This window comes from Ascaphus truei, chromosome 16 (assembly GCF_040206685.1).
Source record: "Ascaphus truei isolate aAscTru1 chromosome 16, aAscTru1.hap1, whole genome shotgun sequence".
NCBI lineage: Eukaryota > Metazoa > Chordata > Amphibia > Anura > Ascaphidae > Ascaphus > Ascaphus truei.
The window spans coordinates 49,488,359-49,508,596 of NC_134498.1; the positions used below are offsets into that span (position 1 = coordinate 49,488,359).

General features: G+C 50.1%; 1 protein-coding gene across 3 annotated transcripts in view; it reads left to right on the plus strand.

The window, feature by feature from the left end:
* The window catches only part of LOC142467608 (ligand of Numb protein X 2-like), a 52,045-nt gene extending 40,551 nt beyond the window's left edge, over positions 1-11,494 (plus strand). For all 3 annotated transcript variants that reach the window (XM_075573527.1, XM_075573525.1, XM_075573526.1), the window contains 6 exons: positions 285-659; positions 2,076-2,258; positions 6,188-6,362; positions 6,979-7,189; positions 8,778-8,936; positions 9,467-11,494. In XM_075573527.1, coding sequence (XP_075429642.1) covers positions 285-659; positions 2,076-2,258; positions 6,188-6,362; positions 6,979-7,189; positions 8,778-8,936; positions 9,467-9,602 — 1,239 coding nt within the window. In that variant the 3' untranslated portion in view covers positions 9,603-11,494. The remainder of the gene's footprint in view (positions 1-284; positions 660-2,075; positions 2,259-6,187; positions 6,363-6,978; positions 7,190-8,777; positions 8,937-9,466) is intronic.
* The last annotated feature ends 8,744 nt before the right edge of the window (positions 11,495-20,238 follow it).

Consider the following 20,238-nt stretch of genomic DNA (forward strand, 5'->3'; position numbering starts at 1 on the left):
CTCCTTTTCCTAATATTACTTTTAAGTCTGAAGTGCTTCTTCCCATCATCTGTTATTTGTATTATTTGTTATTTATATTATTAGGTCACATGTATCACTGCTGTGAAGCGCTATGTACATTAATAGTGCCATATAAATAAAGATATACATGCACACACACACAAAATAAGTTTATTTTATTAATGCACAGATATAAAATCGTTGTTCTGCAGTATACTGCGCAGCTCTCTGGCAGTGAAAGAGTTCGCCCTGACTCACCCCATTTCCCTGCTCTCGTTTCCCAGGTGAATGGCGTTAACACCGGCAGCGTGTCCCACAGCCAGGCCATCGCTCTGCTGCGCCAGCCGTGCGCCGTCCTGCACCTCACCGTCCTCCAGGAGAAAGGCTTCTCTCAGAGGGCTCCGCGGGCAGAGGGCACCGCCGCAGCCAGTCCCAGCAAGGAGGTCATCCACGTCGCCCTGCTCAAGAGGGACCGGCTGGAACCGCTGGGCATCAAGCTGGTCCGGAAGACGGACGAGGTCGGGGTCTTTGTTCTGGATCTGTTAGACGGGGGTCTTGCTGCGAAGGACGGGAAGCTGAGGTGTAATGATAAGGTTCTGTCCATCAACGGGCAGGACCTGAGGCAGGGGACCCCTGAAACTGCAGCGCAGATCATCCAGGTAACGACGGCTCTGTATTACCAAAGGACATACCCGGCAACGTCCCAGGTTAATGATACCGTGCTACGGCATCGTACAGCATTCAAATGGGCTGCATGGTGCCGGCTTAGCACCGCGAGGTTCTGGTGGGGCTCAACTTCCAAACACTTCACATACTATTTTATTTTGGCGTTGGATGTGTGTTTGAGGAGGGGGTCATAGCTTAGAGTTCTAGTGCTGGTATCAGCCCTGGAGAACAGCAGCATCCTGGCGACAGGTTGTGATACCTTTTAGTGCACCAACATTAGAGTTCTTTTTAAATAAAATGATAGGGCGCCGAGGTTTCCAAACCTCAGAGGTCTCTTTTTCAAGAGTTATGTGCACAAAGCCGGCCAGCGTCTTGTTTGGGCAGATTTAAGCATTAGTAAGACCACACCTTGAATATGGAATACAATTTTGGGCACCACTCCTTAGAAAAGACATTATGGAACTAGAGAGAGTGCAGAGAAGAGCCACCAAATTAATAAAGGGGATGGACAATCTAACTTATGAGGAGAGGCTAGCTAAATTAGATTTATTTACATTAGAAAATAAGTCTAAGAGGGGATATGATAACTATATACAAATATATTCGGGGACAATACAAGGAGCTTTCAAAAAAACTATTCATCCCACGGGCAGTACAAAGGACTCGGGGCCATCCCTTAAGGTTGGAGGAAAGGAAATTTCACCAGCAACAAAGGAAAGGGTTCCTTACAGTAAGGGCAGTTACAGTGTGGGATTCATCACCCATGGAGACTGTGATGGCAGATACAATAGATATCTTAAAAAAAAAGTTGGACCTCTTTTTAGATAGGAAAGGTATACAGGGATATACCAAATAAGTAAACATGGGAAGGATGCTGATCCAGGGAGTAATCTGATTACCAATTCTTGGAGTCAGGAAGGAATTTATTTTCCCCTTATGAGATATCATTGGATGATATGACTCTGGGGTTTTTGTTTGCTTCCTCTGGATCAATATCCTGTAAGTACGGATATAGGATAAGTTTATCTCGTCTAAATTTAACATAGGCTGAACTTGATGGACGGATGTCTTTTTTAAAATTCATCTGCTATGTAACGATGTAACATTGTAACTATATAATGATGTAACTATGTAATGATGTAACTACATAACTATGTAACTATGCGAAATTTCAGCTCCATTCTGTTGAACAAGGTGAAGATGACTTCACAGTATATTGAAGAGGAGTGTAAGAGCTTACTGGCAGATACTCCGTGTCACTCTACAGTGCAGTACATTGTAGGATTTGAGGAGTGGGGGTGATTTCCCTCCGCTCTGGGGGTTGTGGTGTTTGCGACGCAGACACAGATAGACTGACTGTGTTATTGGGATAACTCTGCTCAGTAGCATGTTCTGTACTTTGTTCTCAGTCCAGTGAGGCCCGGGTGAATGTGGTCGTCCTCCGGCAGAGCACAGCGCAGCCCATGGAGGTCATTGAAGAGGGAGCCTCATCTAGCAGCAGCAGCAGCGGCGGCAGCAACGGAGGGAGCCCCGTCCATCCACGGAAAAGACCAAGTCTGAGGCCATGCAGAAGGAAATCCACGTACCTGAAGGTAATGCTGCTAGACACAGAGACACCTGTTCATTATCTGATATTCACAGGGATCCCCTGCTTACTCTTGCAATGCATGCTGGAAGTTGTAGTTCTTGTCTAAGGCTGCGGCCACGCTGCTGCTGAGAGCACATGCCGCTCGGAGCGCTCACTTCAATAATATGAAATGTGTATGGCCACGCTCGCCATCGGAAATTTAATTTCCAGGCGCTGAGAATGGTCACATGACCATTCTGTAACCAATCAGCATGGAGTTTCGCCTTCGGGCTTGGAGGGAAAGGCTGGCAAGTTACACACCACCCCGATCCAGCCAATTACACGGCCGATCCCTTAATAGCCACGCAAACCCTCCCCCCCCCCCCCAACAGGCACTGGGGTACTCAATTCCAGTGTTCAGCCGCCCCCCCCCCAACAGGTCAGGTTTTCAAGAACATGTGGCTCAATCAGTCCCTGCATCAGCACAAGTAGCTCAATCAGAAGCACAGTCTTTGACTGAGCCTCTGATTGAGCCACCAGTGCTGAAGCTAGGCTAACCTGAAAACCTGACCTGTTGGGGGGGGGGGGGGCTTGAGGACGTTGAGAACCCCTGTTCTAAGGTAGCAGGACACAGAGCTCTTGGTCTGTGTTTTGGGGGAATATTGGTATTTGCTAAGATTTGGGATGATTGATTTCAATCTTTTAGTCCATTGGAGGCTTGTAGGGTTCCAATAATACATGTAAGATGCATAAATCCCCGCATATTAGAGGGTTTAGGGCGGCAGAATCTCGAGACGAACAGGACTTAACATTAATAAGATTTAGTGAGTTCTGCAGCAGAAACGCTCATTTTCAGTGAGGATTTCTGACGCAATTCGTTATGGAAGATAAAAAAAATATATAAACTCTGATGCACCCACGTCTGAATTATCCATGTCTCACTGTTACCCACGTCTCACTGTTACCCACGTCCCACTGTTACCCACGTCCCACTGTTACCCACGTCCCACTGTTACCCACGTCCCACTGTTACCCACGTCCCACTGTTACCCACGTCCCACTGTTACCCACGTCTCACTGTTACCCACGTCCAACTGTTACCCACGTCCCACTGTTACCCACGTCTGCTCTGGTCACAGAAACATGACAGTGTTTAAACTGCAAATATTCAGATTATAGGTGTGTACCTGAAAATAAACACAGCGTGTGTGTGAGCTTGTATCCGGTAAACCTGTCTGAAACAGTCATTTCCCCAACGGCTGCACAGATACAGCAAGTGCTGGTTTCAGAAAGTATAGAGCCGGCAAGCCCTGTCAGGTTATAGAGGTTTTTAGAAGTCCATGTTGGATTCACAGCGGTACCTGCCTTATCGGCACCAGTGAGTGAGGCCTGGTTCCCAGCGAGGTGAGGGCCCCCGGTTCCCGGCGAGGTGAGGGCCCCCGGTTCCCAGCGAGGTGAGGGCCCCCGGTTCCCGGCGAGGTGAGGGCCCCCGGTTCCCAGCGAGGTGAGGGCCCCCGGTTCCCAGCGAGGTGAGGGCCCCCGGTTCCCAGCGAGGTGAGGGCCCCCGGTTCCTGGCGAGGGCCCGAGGTGAGGGCCCCGAGTTCCCAGCGAGGTGAGGGCCCCCGGTTCCTGGCGAGGGCCCGAGGTGAGGGCCCCGGGTTCCCAGTGAGGTGAGGGCCCCGGGTTCCCAGCGAGGTGAGGGCCCCCGGTTCCCGGCGAGGTGAGGGCCCCCGGTTCCCGGCGAGGTGAGGGCCCCCGGTTCCTGGCGAGTGAGGGCCCCGGTTCCCGGCGAGGTGAGGGGTTCCCGGCGAGGTGAGGGGCCCCCGGTTCCCAGCGAGGTGAGGGGCCCCCGGTTCCCAGCGAGGTGAGGGGCCCCCGGTTCCCAGCGAGGGTACCGGTCCCAGTAAGTGAGGCCTGATTCCCAGCGAGGTGAGGCCTGGTTCCCAGCGAGGTGAGGGCCCCGGTCCCAGTAAATGAGGCCTGGTTCCCAGCAAGGTGAGGGCCCCGGTCCCAGTAAATGAGGCCTGCTTCCCAGCAAGGTGAGGGCCCCTGGTTCCTGGCGAGGGCCCGAGGTGAGGGCCCCGGGTTCCCAGTGAGGTGAGGGCCCCGGGTTCCCAGCGAGGTGAGGGCCCCCGGTTCCCGGCGAGGTGAGGGCCCCCGGTTTTAGGCGAGGTAAGGGCCCCCGGTTCCTGGCGAGTGAGGGCCCCGGTTCCCGGCGAGGTCCCCCGGTTCCCGGCGAGGTGAGGGCCCCCGGTTCCCGGCGAGGTGAGGGCCACCGGTTTCAGGCGAGGTGAGGGCCCCCGGTTCCTGGCGAGTGAGGGCCCCGGTTCCCGGCGAGCGCCCCCGGTTCCCGGCGAGGTGAGGGCCCCCGGTTCCCGGCGAGGTGAGGGCCCCTGGTTCCTGGCGAGGTGAGGGGCCCCCGGTTCCCGGCGAGGTGAGGGGCCCCCGGTTCCCGGCGAGGGGCCCCCGGTTCCCAGCGAGGTGAGGGGCCCCCGGTTCCCAGCGAGGTGAGGGGCCCCCGGTTCCCAGCGAGGGTACCGGTCCCAGTAAGTGAGGCCTGATTCCCAGCGAGGTGAGGGCCCCGGTCCCAGTAAATGAGGCCTGGTTCCCAGCGAGGTGAAGCCTGGTTCCCAGCAAGGTGAGGGCCCCGGTCCCAGTAAATGAGGCCTGGTTCCCAGCGAGGTGAAGCCTGGTTCCCAGCAAGGTGAGGGCCCCGGTCCCAGTAAATGAGGCCTGGTTCCCAGCAAGGTGAGGGCCCCGGTCCCAGTAAATGAGGCCTGGTTCCCAGCGAGGTGAGGCCTGGTTCCCAGCAAGGTGAGGGCCCCGGTCCCAGTAAATGAGGCCTGGTTCCCAGCGAGGTGAGGGCCCCGGTCCCAGTAAATGAGGCCTGGTTCCCAGCAAGGTGAGGGCCCCGGTCCCAGTAAATGAGGCCTGGTTCCCAGCAAGGTGAGGGCCCCGATCCCAGTAAGTGAGGCCTGGTTCCCAGCGAGGTGAGGCCTGGGTCCCAGTAAATGAGGCCTGGTTCCCAGCGAGGTGAGGCCTGGGTCCCAGTAAATGAGGCCTGGTTCCCAGCAAGGTGAGGGCTCCGGTCCCAGTAAATGAGGCCTGGTTCCCAGCAAGGTGAGGGCCCCGGTCCCAGTAAATGAGGCCTGGTTCCCAGCAAGGTGAGGGCCCCGGTCCCAGTAAATGAGGCCTGGTTCCCAGCAAGGTGAGGGCCCCGGTCCCAGTAAGTGAGGCCTGGTTCCTAGCGAGGTGAGGCCTGGGTCCCAGTAAATGAGGCCTGGTTCCCAGCAAGGTGAGGGCCCCGGTCCCAGTAAATGAGGCCTGGTTCCCAGCAAGGTGAGGGCCCCGGTCCCAGTAAATGAGGCGTGGTTCCCAGCAAGGTGAGGGCCCCGGTCCCAGTAAGTGAGGCCTGGGTCCCAGTAAATGAGGCCTGGTTCCCAGCAAGGTGAGGGCCCCGGTCCCAGTAAGTGAGGCCTGGTTCCCAGCAAGGTGAGGGCCCCGGTCCCAGTAAATGAGGCCTGGTTCCCAGCAAGGTGAGGGCCCCGGTCCCAGTAAATGAGGCCTGGTTCCCAGCAAGGTGAGGGTCCCGGTCCCAGCGAGGTGAGGCCTGGTTCCCAGCAATGTGAGGGCCCCGGTCCCAGTAAATGAGGCCTGGTTCCCAGCAAGGTGAGGGCCCCGGTCCCAGTAAATGAGGCCTGGTTCCCAGCAAGGTGAGGGCCCCGGTCCCAGTAAATGATGCCTGGTTCCCAGCAAGGTGAGGGCCCCGGTCCCAGTAAATGATGCCTGGTTCCCAGCAAGGTGAGGGCCCCGGTCCCAGTAAATGAGGCCTGGTTCCCAGCAAGGTGAGGGCCCCGGTCCCAGCGAGGTGAGGCCTGGTTCCCAGCAAGGTGAGGGCCCCGATCCCAGTAAGTGAGGCCTAGTGGAGCTGTGATCCGTTCCATCTCCTTGCAGGACCTGCCTCAGGGGCTCTCCGGGCTGGAGAAGACGGTCAGTGTGAAGAAGGAGCTGCGAGAGTCTCTGGGAATCACCATCGGAGGGGGAAGAGATAATAAAAACAAGCTTCCTGTGTATGTGTCCAGCGTCCAGCCTGTGGGGTGTCTGTACCGGGACGGCAGAATCAGGAGAGGTAACCCCTACTTCCACATAATATCCTCTCCTTCTTTCTTTTTCTTATGGGATAAAATAATATATATCTTTATTTATATAGCGCACGCAGTATATTCTGCGCTGTACAAAAGAGACAATACAGTACCAGGAATTATAAAACAATAAATGCAAGAAAAACAAAATCAGACACCAGGAAGGGAAATCCCTGCCCCGAGGAGCTTGCACTCTATTTCTGTTCTTATGGGATAAATGCATTATAAACTGTTCACACCGTTTCTCTCCTGCGCTGTTTTTAGAATCGGATTCTTTTGTTCTCAGTAGCGGTCAAAATATTAAATGTCCGGGAGGTTAAAATGGAGATCTCCCCCGAGCAGTCTAAAGGTTACCCTGGTGACCTCAGAAACTAGAGATTACGAATAAACCCATGTGTTAACGACGACCATTGTAATTAATTAATAAGACCCAGGGCCCATCAGTCCTATAACTAGCCTGGTTCAGCTCCGGGAGTCGTGTCCACGTCTAATAAAATCCACTTTCTGCACATTATCCCGACTATTTTAGTGCTATTATCCCGACAATCTGGGTAACTAATTGACAGAGACACTGTGTATAACGGAGCTTTTCCCTCTGTATAGGGGACGTGCTCCTGAGCATTAATGGGGCGGACCTGACCTCTCTCAGTTACTTGGAGGCCGTGTCTGCTCTCAAGTCCAATGCAGCTTCTCACACGGTTGTACTGAAAGTCCTGGAGGTCGCGTCGGAGGCCGCTGAGGGGGCCGCGGAAGTCCCGAGAGACCCGGGCGGAGTCTGGTCACCTCTCTGGGTCACCTGGCTCGCTCTTCCCAGGTATGTGACGTTGTGACATTCTTTTCCTTGACTCTTCCTTTGTGTCTATTACACGCGTGAATGCTACTGTGGGTAACTCCTCTTCCTAAATGTTACTTTTATGTCTGAAGCGCTTATTCCCATAATCTGTTATTTGTATTATTTGTTATTTATATGATTGTCACGTGTATTACTGCTGTGACACGCTATGTACACTAATGGCGATATATATAAATACAGACACACACAGACACACACAGACACACACAGACACACACAGACACACACACGCCGGGCTGCTCTTGTGTGCAAAGCAGGGTGGGGCTGACACAATGTGTCTGTGATAAGCTCAGTGTTCCTTTTGTGGCACAGCCAGGGAATGAAGCTGAGCTGAAGGAGGGGCCGTGACATATCCCTTTCACCTAAACCCCTTCACTGCCAGAGAGGCCAGTAATGTACACCCCTCCGACAAGGAAGGCGATGAGGGAGCCGGGCTTCCGTCAGCTTTTCTTCCAGAGTACATCCCTCCGTATTCAGCCAGCATGTGCAGCACAGGGGTGGCCAGCTCCAGTCCTCGAGCCCCAAACAGGGCAGGTTTTAAGGATATCCCTACTTCAGCACTGGTGGCTCAATCAGTGGCTCAGTCTGTGACTGCACCACCTGTGCTGAAGCAGGGATACCCTTAGGACCTGCCCTGTTGGTCCTTGAGGACTGGGGTTGGTCGCCCCTGGTGTAGTAGTTTCAAAACAAAATGTACTAATAAAATGATGTCCAGATGTCTGCTCACAAACGCAAAGATCATTTGGGCGTTAAGAATGGCGGGTACGATCTCGTGCGCCAGCGCATGTGTCTCTCACTCTGCACCTGGATATAAAGGGGTGCACGTTATAACATTATCAGATACAATGTGTTCTGCTTGCATGTAGAGAGAATTACTACCCCACTGTTACTGAAAGCGCTTACTCCCGTATTTGGCAACGCAGAAGCCGCTGTTCTTTGCTACATTGGGAGAAGGTCATTTGATAAATAGCAATGTCCTCCAAAACTGGGGCAAAAAACAAAACTGGGGCAAAAACCCTTCTGCACCAGTGGAACCTAAAACCCCAGCGCTTTCAGTGAGATTTGTTTCTCTTTATAACTAAATTAACATCTGCTTTGCCCAAAATTCACCTTCTCTCCCGATATTGGGATATTCTTTCTTGATTTAAATCAGAAAATCGGAGTGCCTGGCTGCGCTCTGGTTCTTCGCCTGGCACAGGGGGTATCTTCCTTTTCCTGCTTCTGTGCTCCCTGCTGGATATATTGGGGGTTTGAACGGTGTTTTACCAATTAGATGAACGTTCCTCTTTTTGTTTCCTTCCTTGTAATATAACTTCGGCCTCTTGATCCAGAGTCTCCCAGATGTGACGTCCACACTGAGCACCCATTCTTGGTGCCTTCTCACCTCGTCACTTTCTCTTCCTGTTTTAGAGTGTAAGCTCCTGTGAGCTGGGGTCTCTTAATGCTTTGTTTGTTTGGGGAGGGGGATATTTTTAGTTGGCCCCTTGTAACTTGATGATGACGATGATGATGGAATGCACATAACCTGTTATCCCGTCTCTCCCGCCAGCTGTCTGCACTGGTGCCGAGACATCGCCTTGCGGAAGAGTAACGCGGAAAGTTGGGGGTTCAGTATCGTTGGAGGCTTTGAGGAGGCCAAAGGCTACCAACCCTTCTTCATTAAGACCATTGTACCTGCCACCCCAGCTTTCTTCGATGGAAGATTAAAGTAGGTGCAGTTCATAATGACTCTTGAATACATTGGACGGCTCCTCTATAAAGGAGATTTTCTTCTGTAGTTTGCCAAAGGCACAGAAGCCCTGGAGCGTTACTTCCGCGTGCAGAGTATTATGTTGATTCTCTTCCAGCATTGACGGGGTTACGCTCCAGGCCCTCTTTGTGTTACATAAATATTTTTATTTCAGAAATGACCTGCACTTTATTAAACGGGTCCCCTGATTCTGCACTTTTATGCCCCAGGGGTAGCTGGAAAGGGTGTGCAATGCAGCAGCTCTAGGGAATTCTCACAATGTAGTAGACGGGAAGGTATGGGACATGCCCACTGGGTGTTTATTTGCATGCCACTACCCACAATCCTTAGTTAAGATGCACAATGACGTGACAAAGGGGTGGAAGAAGCAGGTTTGTGGACCTGTGGAAGACATGCACGTACACTCGTGGCTATTCCACCTTGACTTTAAGTGGAACTGGGACTTTCATAGAGCCTTTTGGTCCTGATATTTTGCTCTCCCTGCTCAGGTGCGGAGATGAGATAGTTGCAGTGAACGGTGTGTCTGCGATGGGAATGAGTAACGCGGAGCTGATCCCTATGCTGAAAGAACAGAAGAACAGGGTCACGCTGACGGTGGTTTCCTGGCCCGGGAGTTTCGTTTAGTGATCACTAAAGAAGCGAAAGCCTCCAGATTGTATAAACTCTGAGCCATCTTGAAAAAAACTGGCCTTCCTTTGACGGTTCTCTTTCTTTGCTCTGGATGCCTCCCCCATATTAATGGCTTATTTGGGGAAAAGAGGGTTAGAGGTGCAGTCGTGCTTCATCGACGATTCAAATTTATTTTTACATCTTGCAGAAATCTTAATAAATGTGAAATAAATTGTTGGGTGTATAGCACCCGTTAGAACGGCTTCACAACTCAGGACTCATACCTCCAGCATCTTTAATTCCACCGGTTGGTCCAAACCAGTAATGAAGTGGTGTTTATTTCTGCTTATTTGGGGTTGGAACTTTTTGGGTCTAAATTGGAGACACTGTTAAATGTGTCTCCCCCCCCCACCCCAAAATAAAACTGCAGGCCTGCAGAATGGTCACTAGTGAACGTTACAACTAAGGCTGCGTCCATAGACATTTCTCCCGTGCGGAGGCGGAGGGAAAGCAGGTGCTTTCCCTAGCCAGGGTACGCGCGCTGTCCATGGGCGTACCAATGACGTCACGGAGCTGGTTTGCCCTCATTGAGCGAACCGCTCACGTGACCACCCTATCGCGCGCCCCCTCCTGCCTCCGCCCGCTGCATGTTCGCGCACACTGCCTTAAGGCAGGTTGTTCGCTCAGCGCGCGGACGCAGCCTAATGCATTAAACTGAACTTACATTGTGGCGCAATCATTCACTTTGTGTATTAATCATTCAGTTGTATCCATAATACAGGCTTCTGCACCTTTATAAATATCCAGTGAGAGATCTTCACATGTTCAGACACAATGTGGCATTGTCGTGCGATTCCGCTCTCTGTGGAATTACATTTGGAATGAGTGTGCAATAGCGAATGCATAGTATAGGATGTGCGGAAGCAGAAAGTCTCACCACACTTCACTTTGTTTTCTCTCTTCTTTCCCCCCCCGCCACCTCCCCCCCCCATCTCCCATCCGCCCCCCCCCCCCCCCCCCCCCCCACGCCCGACAAGTCACCAACTCTGTGTGGTTGGTTATGACTCAGGCACATTTCATATAAATTATGCAACTCTCTGATCTTCCACTGTTCTGCACTCTAGTGATATCACCTTAGTTCAGTGTTTCCCCACTCCAGTCCTCAGGGAACCCCAACAGGTCAGGTCTTAAGGATATCCCTGCTCCAGCACAGGTGGCTCAGTCAAAATGACTGAGCCGCTGATTGACCCACCTGTGCTGAAGCAGGGATATCCTTAAGACCTGACCTGTTGGGGTTCCCCAAGGACTGGAGTTGGGAAACACCACCTTAGTTTGAATGAAGTTTGCTGTCACACGGCATTATAATTTTTTAAAAATCTGTTATAAAGATGCTTTTAATCTTTCCTACCTGTAATTACTGCTACAGAGTGTCACTGCATTGCCTTATCTGCTACCCGTTCATCCTCTCAGCAGAGTGGTTACCTAGAGATTGAGGGAAACCAATCGCTTCCTTCGAGGCCCGGTGACAGTAGAAGCATTGTGTATTCCCGAATGTAGATATGTGCATACGTGTCACATCCTTTCGCTGCCCTCTGGGCTGTAAAACAGGTTCATTTGTTTGTATAGTTGAGTCCAATACATGTTAATAAATTTGTATACATTTCTTATTTTTTTGCTCAGTATATAATCTGCACATTTTGGGATTGTTAGTGATTTAAGATTAGTTTTTTTTTTCACCCCACTGTTGCTTCTTAAAGCTGCATCTCAATGTAATAAATGTCAATTGTTTGTAATACTTAATACTCATCAGCAGCACACTGGTCCCGATTCACAAATATCCATCTCAGGAAGATTAGTTGTAAAATAAGTGATTTTTAAGTTGTGAAATAAAGTTTGCAATTAAATTATGCAGTGTTTTTAAAAATAATTTTAGATGCGAGTACATGGCATGTGATTACTTACGTGTACCCCCATAACTCCCTGGGGCAGGGGTGTGCGTAAACTGGGGGAGTGCATGGCGGTTACAGAGGCCCTCTTCCCTCTTCACCACGGCACTTAAATTAAATGCCAGGGGAGGCGTGAGGCTTCTAACTCCCTTACCTGCTCTCTGCCGGGTCTTCGGCGATGCATCACCATGGCAACACGGCATCAAATGACATGGTGACGTGACATCATTTGACGCAGTCCTTGGAGAGGGGAGCTCAAATGCTGCAGCTGCCAGGCGGGGGGGGGGGGACACAGCTCAAGAAGTTTGCGCACCCCTGCCCTAGGGTATCACTCTGGTATCCACACGATAACGGCGCTCCTGCGCAGTGTATTGTGTAATCCTTTGTCTATGTGACGTACAAAAATGTCAGTCTCCCTTGAACCATTTCATACAAACACACAGATGTTTGGCGAGCGCTAAACCTTCCTCTCCATCCGGAGCACTTGGGAACAGCAGAAGTCTGTTTTTCTTTCATTTTCTGAAGCAGAGGGGTCGCCCACCGCTAGGGACCTAAAATATTTGGTGTCCTAACCACCAGGCAAGTGACCACTGAACTCAGATCCACCACGGGAAAGGCACGAAGGTCATTTGTAGATTTGTGTGTCAAAAAAAAACAAAGCCCCCCCAAACATCTCACGCACTTGTGTAGTCTCCCCTTTGCAGCCCGCAGACGAGTGGATCTAGAACTGCAGGATAAGAAAAACATTGCCGTGTGGTTCAGAAATAGTCAGAGAGCGAGGTGGAGAGCGTGACCTACACAAGGTAGCCTTATCTTTTTAGAGTGGAGAAAGGAAAGGGAACATTTTTTTCCCCAGGGGTAGAGATAGTCAAGGCCCCTATAGATTTACTGCTACTCCAGAATACAAAAAAAGAAAAGAACGACTCGGGTAAAAATAGGAGGCACTAGAAGAAATCTTGTAAATTCAAATAATAAATGCAGAAATGTTTTCAACATTAGTAAATATCCATTAACTGGTGTTGAGCGCAGAGTACTGGGGAAGGGTTTAACGTTTGCAGGCCTAATAGCTTTAACTTATGTAGATAGATGTATAAGTTTGCCCGGAAACTGCCTCTCAAGGAGTATTTTCTAAGAGATGCTAATTGTATTCTAAGCAACCCTAATACCATTGATTGTACCACGCACACTTCCCGCCCCAAGGTTTTCAAGAAACAATCCACCTTTTATCCGAAACACATGCAAGGTCATTTAGTAAGTACCTTTGTAGATATGGGTACTAAGGATTTAGATATTTTAAACAGAGCATTTAAAATTGAGCACGATAATCTAAATACCCAAGAGAAAAAGGCCCTGGTTCAACTAGAAAACAATGATCCGATAGTTATTAAACCTGCTAAGAGAGGGGGGGGGGGGGGTATTGTGATGATGGACAAGGACTATTATGTCCAAGAGTCCATGCGATTGCTGGGTGACACGGCCACATACCTCCCCTTTAGCACCAGTCCACTCGGACAATTCTGTACTGAGTTGACTGTTTTGTTAAACAAAGGACTGGCCAGTCAGGCTATTACTCAAGACGAGTTTGACTATCTTAATATCTCATTTCCACGTACTGCTTTATATTACTTTATCCCTAAAATTCATAAACATTTAAAGCACCCACGAGGTAGGCCTATAATTTCTGGTATCAAATCACTCACTTCTACTTTGTCCCAATTTATTGATTTTCATCTTCAGCCGTTTGTCACTATGGTTAAGTCATACATACGTGTTGCAGATGCTTCGCGATGTGGAATGGCGGCCTGGCTATATTTGGGTCACGGCAGATGTTACATCGTTATACACCGTCATTGACCATGGTCTGGGCTGCCAGGCCATATCTCATTAGGGTCAGACATCAATATGGTGCCAGCTCTTAAGACTGTTCTATTTGAAAGTATTCATCAAATTCTTACACACAATTATTTTTGTTTTAATTCACAGTATTTTCTTCAGATGTGCGGTACTGCCATGGGTACCAGGTTTGCACCGAGTTATGCCAACCTGTTTATGGGCAGGTGGGAGGAAGACTATATTTGGAATAACTGTCCCCTGGGCGCAAACCTGGTGCTCTGGCGCCGCTACATCAATGATGTGATTTTTATTTGGTCTGGCAGTCAGGAAAATCAATGCATTTTGCATTTATCAACAACAACAATAGACATCTCCAATTTACATGTATGATTCCCAACAGATTAATTTTTTGGATTTAAATATTTATTTTACAGACAACATCATTTAGACTAAGACCTATTTTAAGCTTGTACAGGCCAACAATTATCTGATGGCGGATAGCCAGCATAATCCTCAATGGATTAGGAATATACCTAGAGGTGGGTTACCTTTTTGACTCTGGCCGAGCTCTCTGAAGCCCTCAGTCTCATGTCCCGCGGAAAAGCGCCGGGGCTAGACGGGCTGACTGTGGAGTTCTTCCGGTTTTTCTGGGAGATGCTGGGACCTGATTTCACCGAGGTCCTGGCCGAAGCCCTGGAGATCGGTGAGATGCCACTTTCGTGTCGGCGGGCAATACTGTCTTTGCTGCCGAAGAAGGGGGATCTCCGTCAGATCTCTAATTGGCGACCGGTCTCACTGCTCAGCACGGATTATAAGATCGTAGCCAAAGCGCTTTCGCTGAGGCTCAAGTCCGTGCTGGCAGAGGTGATTCACCCCGACCAGTCCTATACTGTACCGGGCCGGAGCATTCATGACAACATTTTTCTGGTCCGGGACCTGATGCACTACGCGCTGAGGACTGGTCTATCACTCGCCTTCCTGTCCCTAGATCAGGAGAAGGCGTTTCACAGAGTGGATCACCGTTACCTTATGCAGACCCTGCGGGCGTTTGGCTTCGGCCCACAATTTGTGGGCTTTGTCCAGATGCTGTACGCCTCTGCAGAGTGTCTGGTGAAGATCAACTGGTCACTGACGGCACCTTTTGTGTTTGGTCGGGGAGTACGTCAGGGGTGTCCCCTGTCTGGGCAACTATACGCGCTGGCCATCGAGCCCTTCCTCTGCCTACTGAGGAGGAGGCTCACCGGGCTGGTGCTGCGGGAGCCCAGCATGCGGGTAGTCCTGTCGGCTTATGCCGATGACGTGCTCCTCGTGGCCCAGGACCTAGATGATCTGGAGCGGGCTCAAGCGTGCCAAGAGGTCTACACCGCGGCCTCTTCTGCTCAGATCAACTGGTCCAAGTGCTCCGGCATTTTGGTGGGTCCCTTACAGGTGGACTCTTTGCCCCCGCGTTCCGTAATATCTCGTGGGGGAGCGATACTCTCAAATATCTGGGAGTCTACCTGTCTGCTGCGGAGGACCCGGCCCCAGAAAAATCCAGTGATCTTGAAGAACGGGTCATTGCTCGTCTGGGGTCATGGGTGTATCTGTCGATAATGCTTTCCCTTAGGGGAAGAACCCTGGTGATTAATCAGCTGGTGGCCAGTCAGCTATGGCACCGGCTGATAGCCATGGGTCCGCCCCCCAAATTTATCAACAAGATCCAGAGGAGATTGATGGATTTTCTCTGGATGGGGAAGCATTGGGTCTCTGCGGGAGTTGCGTGCCTTCCTTTGGAGGAGGGTGGACAGGGAGTGGTGTGTGTTACACACTTTCCGCCTCCAATACCTGCAGAGATACCTATTCGCGGATCCGTCTCCGCAGTGGTGCCAAGCTGGCGACCAGTTTCTTTCGCCAGCTGCGCAGTATGAGGTATGACCGGCAACTGTTTATCATCAGGCCCGAGGGTTTAGGAAGAAACCTCTCGGAGCTGCCGGCATACTACCGGGACTTATTACAGGCCTGGAAACTGGTCTCCGCGACCAGGAAGGAACAGGCGGTGGGGGTTGATTTCCTCGCTGAGCCCCTGCTGTATAATCCGGCAGTGGGGGCTCGGATGTTGGATTCACCCTCTATTTGCCGCCAGCTAATCCTGGCGCAAGTGACCAGAGTCGGGGATCTCCTGGACTATGAGCGGCGAGACTGGGTAAGCACAGAGGTGCTTGCGCCCCGTATGTGTATGCTTACTGTCCGTGTCCCTCGTCATTTGATCCGGGAGATTAAAGATGCAATCCACCCCGACTCACGCACCTTCATCGAGGGGGTTTTGCAGACCGGAGAGCCTTGTCAACCTATCAACTTCAGCTCTCCGGATCTTTGCGTAGAACCCAAACCACGGCAACCCCCTCGGGCTCCTATCTCCCCCAGCCTCAGCAGGTTGGGGGATATGTCCCCGGCATGTTTTCGCGGCATGCCGAGGAAAGTCCTGTATTCTCTGGTGCTCCATATAGTGCACTACCTCGCCCTTGTCACCCGCCCAGATACCATCTGGAGGCGGGTATTTTTTGGGAACGAGGGCGAGAGACCCCGGTGGAGAGAGCTCTATTCAGCTTTGGTTCCCCGTCCCGCCGTGGATTTGAGTTGGAGGGTCCTCTACGGTGCACTGAGCACAGGAGAGTATTTGGCACACTTCACGGACTCCCCCGCCGCCTGTCCCTTCTGTGGCGAGCGGGAGTCCGTATTCCACATTTATCTGAGCTGCGCCAGACTGCAGCCCCTCTTATCCACCTTGAGGAGCCTTCTTCTGCAGTTCTGGCTGGGTTTTTCCCCTCGTCTTTTTATTTTTGGGTGCCCAGTGTCCCGAGACAATAAGCCTAGGGATCTCCTAGTCAACCTGCTCCTGGCAGTGGCTAAGGTAGCCATTTACAAGACCAGGAGGCAGTGTTTGGAGAGGGGGGTCCCAACGAACATCGTGGCGCTGGTGCACTCCCGTATTCGGGCAGAGTTCACGTACGCCGAGTCCACTGGGACGGTTTCAGAGTTTGCCTCCCAGTGGGCGTTAGGCGGGGTGCTCTGCTCGGTATCCCCCATCATGGGTTCTTTTGAGTTAACCCTTCTTTTTTAAGACCACTTTTTACAGTGCACTTGTTGGTTCCCTTATATTTTTGTTTGATTGGTTTTTCTTTGTTCTACTTGGCAACAAGTAGAATTGCTGTTTAACTGAATTGGCCGGCTTCGCCGGCCAATCAGTATTAAACTTAAACCAGATCAAAATAGGCTGGTTCACTTCGTTGACTCATTCTTCAGAAAGCGGAAACCAGCACACGACGTCAGGAAACCGTTTATTTTACTGTGGGAGCTGGCAAACTCATTTGCAACACTTTCATGGCCGATTCGCCACTTGTGGCAATTGGGTTGCCTACCTCGGGCCTAGACCATCCTCGTCTAACATCTCTAAGGGCTTTTTCACTTGTGCCACATGCACAACCTGTGCGTACGGCATAACTGGAAGATATTTAAGTCCAATTATATACACCTTTTAGAGGTATCTGATAGTCATTTATTAATTGCCTTCCTCCCTATGTGATCTACATCTTGCAATGCCCCTGTGGCTCGCAGTATGTGGGAAGGACTGGGAGGACCTTCCAAAGAAGGAGATATAGATAATATCCGGAAGGGACTCGCCACGCATAGTGTTTCCAATCATTTCTTGACACATCATAACCAAAATCCATCCGGTTTGGTGTGCCAGGCAATAGAATCTACATTACCTAACTGGAAGGGTGGCAATAAGGTCAATCAAAAAAAAAAATTCAGTTGGCGTGAGGACCACTGGATTTAGGAGTTAAAGACGCTCTCCCCCAATGGATTACATCTTGACTTTGAGCTGGGAGTGTTTTTGTGAATCAATATTTTTTTGATCACTAATATACGTTTAGAAAGCATCTCCTTCCCCTGCACTCTGTGCTAAAATAATCGTGTGTGTGTACATATACATATACATATATACATATACATATATACATACATAGTGTTCGACAAACCTATACATTTGCTCGCCCCGGGCGAGTGGATTTAACCCCCGGGCGAGTAAATATTGGCCCAAGCAGCACACGTTTGGTACTAGGTGGTGAGTAGATTTTTTTTTGGTGTGGCGAGTAGATTTTTTTGGTGATTTGTCAACCACTGTGTGTGTGTGTGTGTGTATAGATAGATAGATAGATATACACACACACACACACACACACACACACACACACACGGTGGTAGGGCAGGCGTGTGTATATACAGACACAGTTGTCTATGTTTAGTAGTTGTGTGCGCTGGTCTTTTCATCTCTGGGGTTTGTATATGTATATATTATCTTTTCCAATTTATATTATTGGCTGGGTATACACATCCTATCAGTATTATTACTGCTATGCTAGGATTGTGCTGTAGTATGTCCCGTTTTTACCTGTGCTGGCTTCTGTGTTTACATATGCTAATGTGCAAATCGAACTGATCACTGATTGGCTGACTCGAGCCTATCAGCCACCGAATGAGTATAAGAGTTTATTCCTAATGCACCATGCTACACCCCTGAGGAAGTGACAAAACGCGTAGGGTCAGAGGGCGTGGCAACTTTGGAGAAACATATGCGCAGCGTTTCATGCGTGAGGATCTCAAACTACCAAGTGAGCAACCGCCCCTCCCCAAAGAGTGTACCGGTCAGTGGAACGTGCTGCAGACCCTCCCCAGCAACGGAGGAAAGGACAGGCGCCGTTCTGCGATTGTTGGATTACCACGCTTATTATCACTGCTATGCTGTGAGTAGGATTCTTCTGGTTTTAACACCAGATCGCCTACAAGAAGTTTTCTCCTTTTTATTTATTGATATTATATTAAATCAGTTTAATTGTTCTCATTAGCCTGTGTTTGTTTGGTGTGGGGGTGTAAGTTTGTGGTCTGTCATTGTATTATTAGCAGTATACACTGAATATTGTTTGTGTTGGACTTTACATGTTACGTGACACCATCCACGGAATTTCCAAGCTGGTCTAGATCTACAAGATCCCATCTCCCTACAAGGATTCCACGCTGTTCATTTATCAGTCTATTTGGACATTCATTGGCACGGTGTTTCTAAGGCGCCGCTGTGTATGTTTTTCCACACGTGTAGGTCAATGATACAATAACAAGCCACCATGTTGGACATTTACATTGAGAAATATTTTTATTGTTGCCTTCCCACCACCGTGTGTACAGGTAAGACAAGGTATTGGGCAGTGCAAAGTCTGAAAAAAAAACTTCATGGCCAACGCTCCTGTAGGTTAAAATGCAGGGTTGCTCAACTCCAGTCCAAGCCCTCCTCCCCCATAAATCAGGTTTTTCAGGATATCCCCGCTTCAGCACAGATGGCAGTCACCTGAAAACCTGCCCTGGGGGGGGGGGGGGGGGGGCGGCTTGAGGACAGGAGTTGAGCCCCCCTGGTTTAGGGTGAAAGTTCTAGTATGCCGATTCAATTAACAATGTATGGATGTAAAGGGTTAATTGTTGCATCTCCACTCACGTTGCTACAAGGCATCTAACACAGTCACATGAAACACTTCAGTGCCAATGCACAACCGGTCACTTTGGCATTACAGGTCACTTTGGCATTAAAGTGATCAAGACCATCAGTTATCCCTGCTGCTACTTGAACTTGTTGGGTACCTGAGGGACATGCCGTGCAGAGGTCATTTTAGCAGCAAAATCCTGGTCAAGATCACTTGCACACAGAGTGCTGCCCTATACGGTCATTTACTAATGCCAGTACCAAAGAGACAAGCTATACCTTCGACCAGGGATGGCCAGTTCTAGTCCTCAAGAGCCATCCAACATGCCAGGTTTCAAGGATATCCCTACTTCAGCACAGGTGGCTTAAAGACCTGTGCTGAAGCAGGGATATCCTTAAAACCTGGCCTGTTGGTGGCCCTTGAACTGGAGTTGTCCTCCCGTGCCTTACCTGCCACAGTTTAGCATGTAATTCAGAGCAATTAGTCCGCACATACAATCTGTAACAATGCAGAGAACTCCTATACAGCACAGTAAAAACCTAATAAGTACACAAGTAGAAAGTGCTATTCATATAAATAAGTTTTATAAATAAGTTATAGAAATGTGTCAAAGTAGATATTCATTGAAATATGCTAAAATTCCCCACAGATTAGAGCTGTAAACATGAATCTCAGTGACTGGGATTGTAATTCAGCTAATTGGAGGGGTGGGATCACCCAGTCTTGCGAGTCCCATTACTGCAGAACAGGCCAGGGGATTTACAAGACAAGGTCGCGGGACGGGAAGGACGTCTGTGGGAGATGCCCCAAGAAGCAGAGGTCTCACGCTGCTCCCCCAAATCGGTTATACCCGGTATTAGTGTAGGAAGGTGGTTTTATATCCTCTTTCCCCCACTCATGCATGTGAGCCACGCCCATCGTGCATGTGACGCAACAAAAGGCCGTACATCAATGAGGACGGCCCTAGAGCGCGCACAAGAGCGACTATTTTTCGCGAGACAACATTTTTTTATTTTGTCCCGCAACAGTCAGGTCACGTGCGTGGTTCAGCTAATGAGGGCTCACGTGCTGTCACGGCCACGCCTCCCCCGTCGCACACGTTATAGGAATCCTTGTGGCCACGGATGGCTAAATCTCTTATAACAACAACAACTAGCTTTACATGTCAGGTTGCTGCAGTTCTGTGCATGCCAGAGAGAGAGTATGTGTTTGGTAGTCCTGGATATATCCTTGGGGCTGTTTCAGGGCTCATGGGTTAAATAATTCAAAATATATTTAAGTGACAAAAGGAATGCATTGCTGGCGTGTTTGCGTGTGCACAAGGCGGTACAATGGGAATCGTGTCACAGGATGCACAAC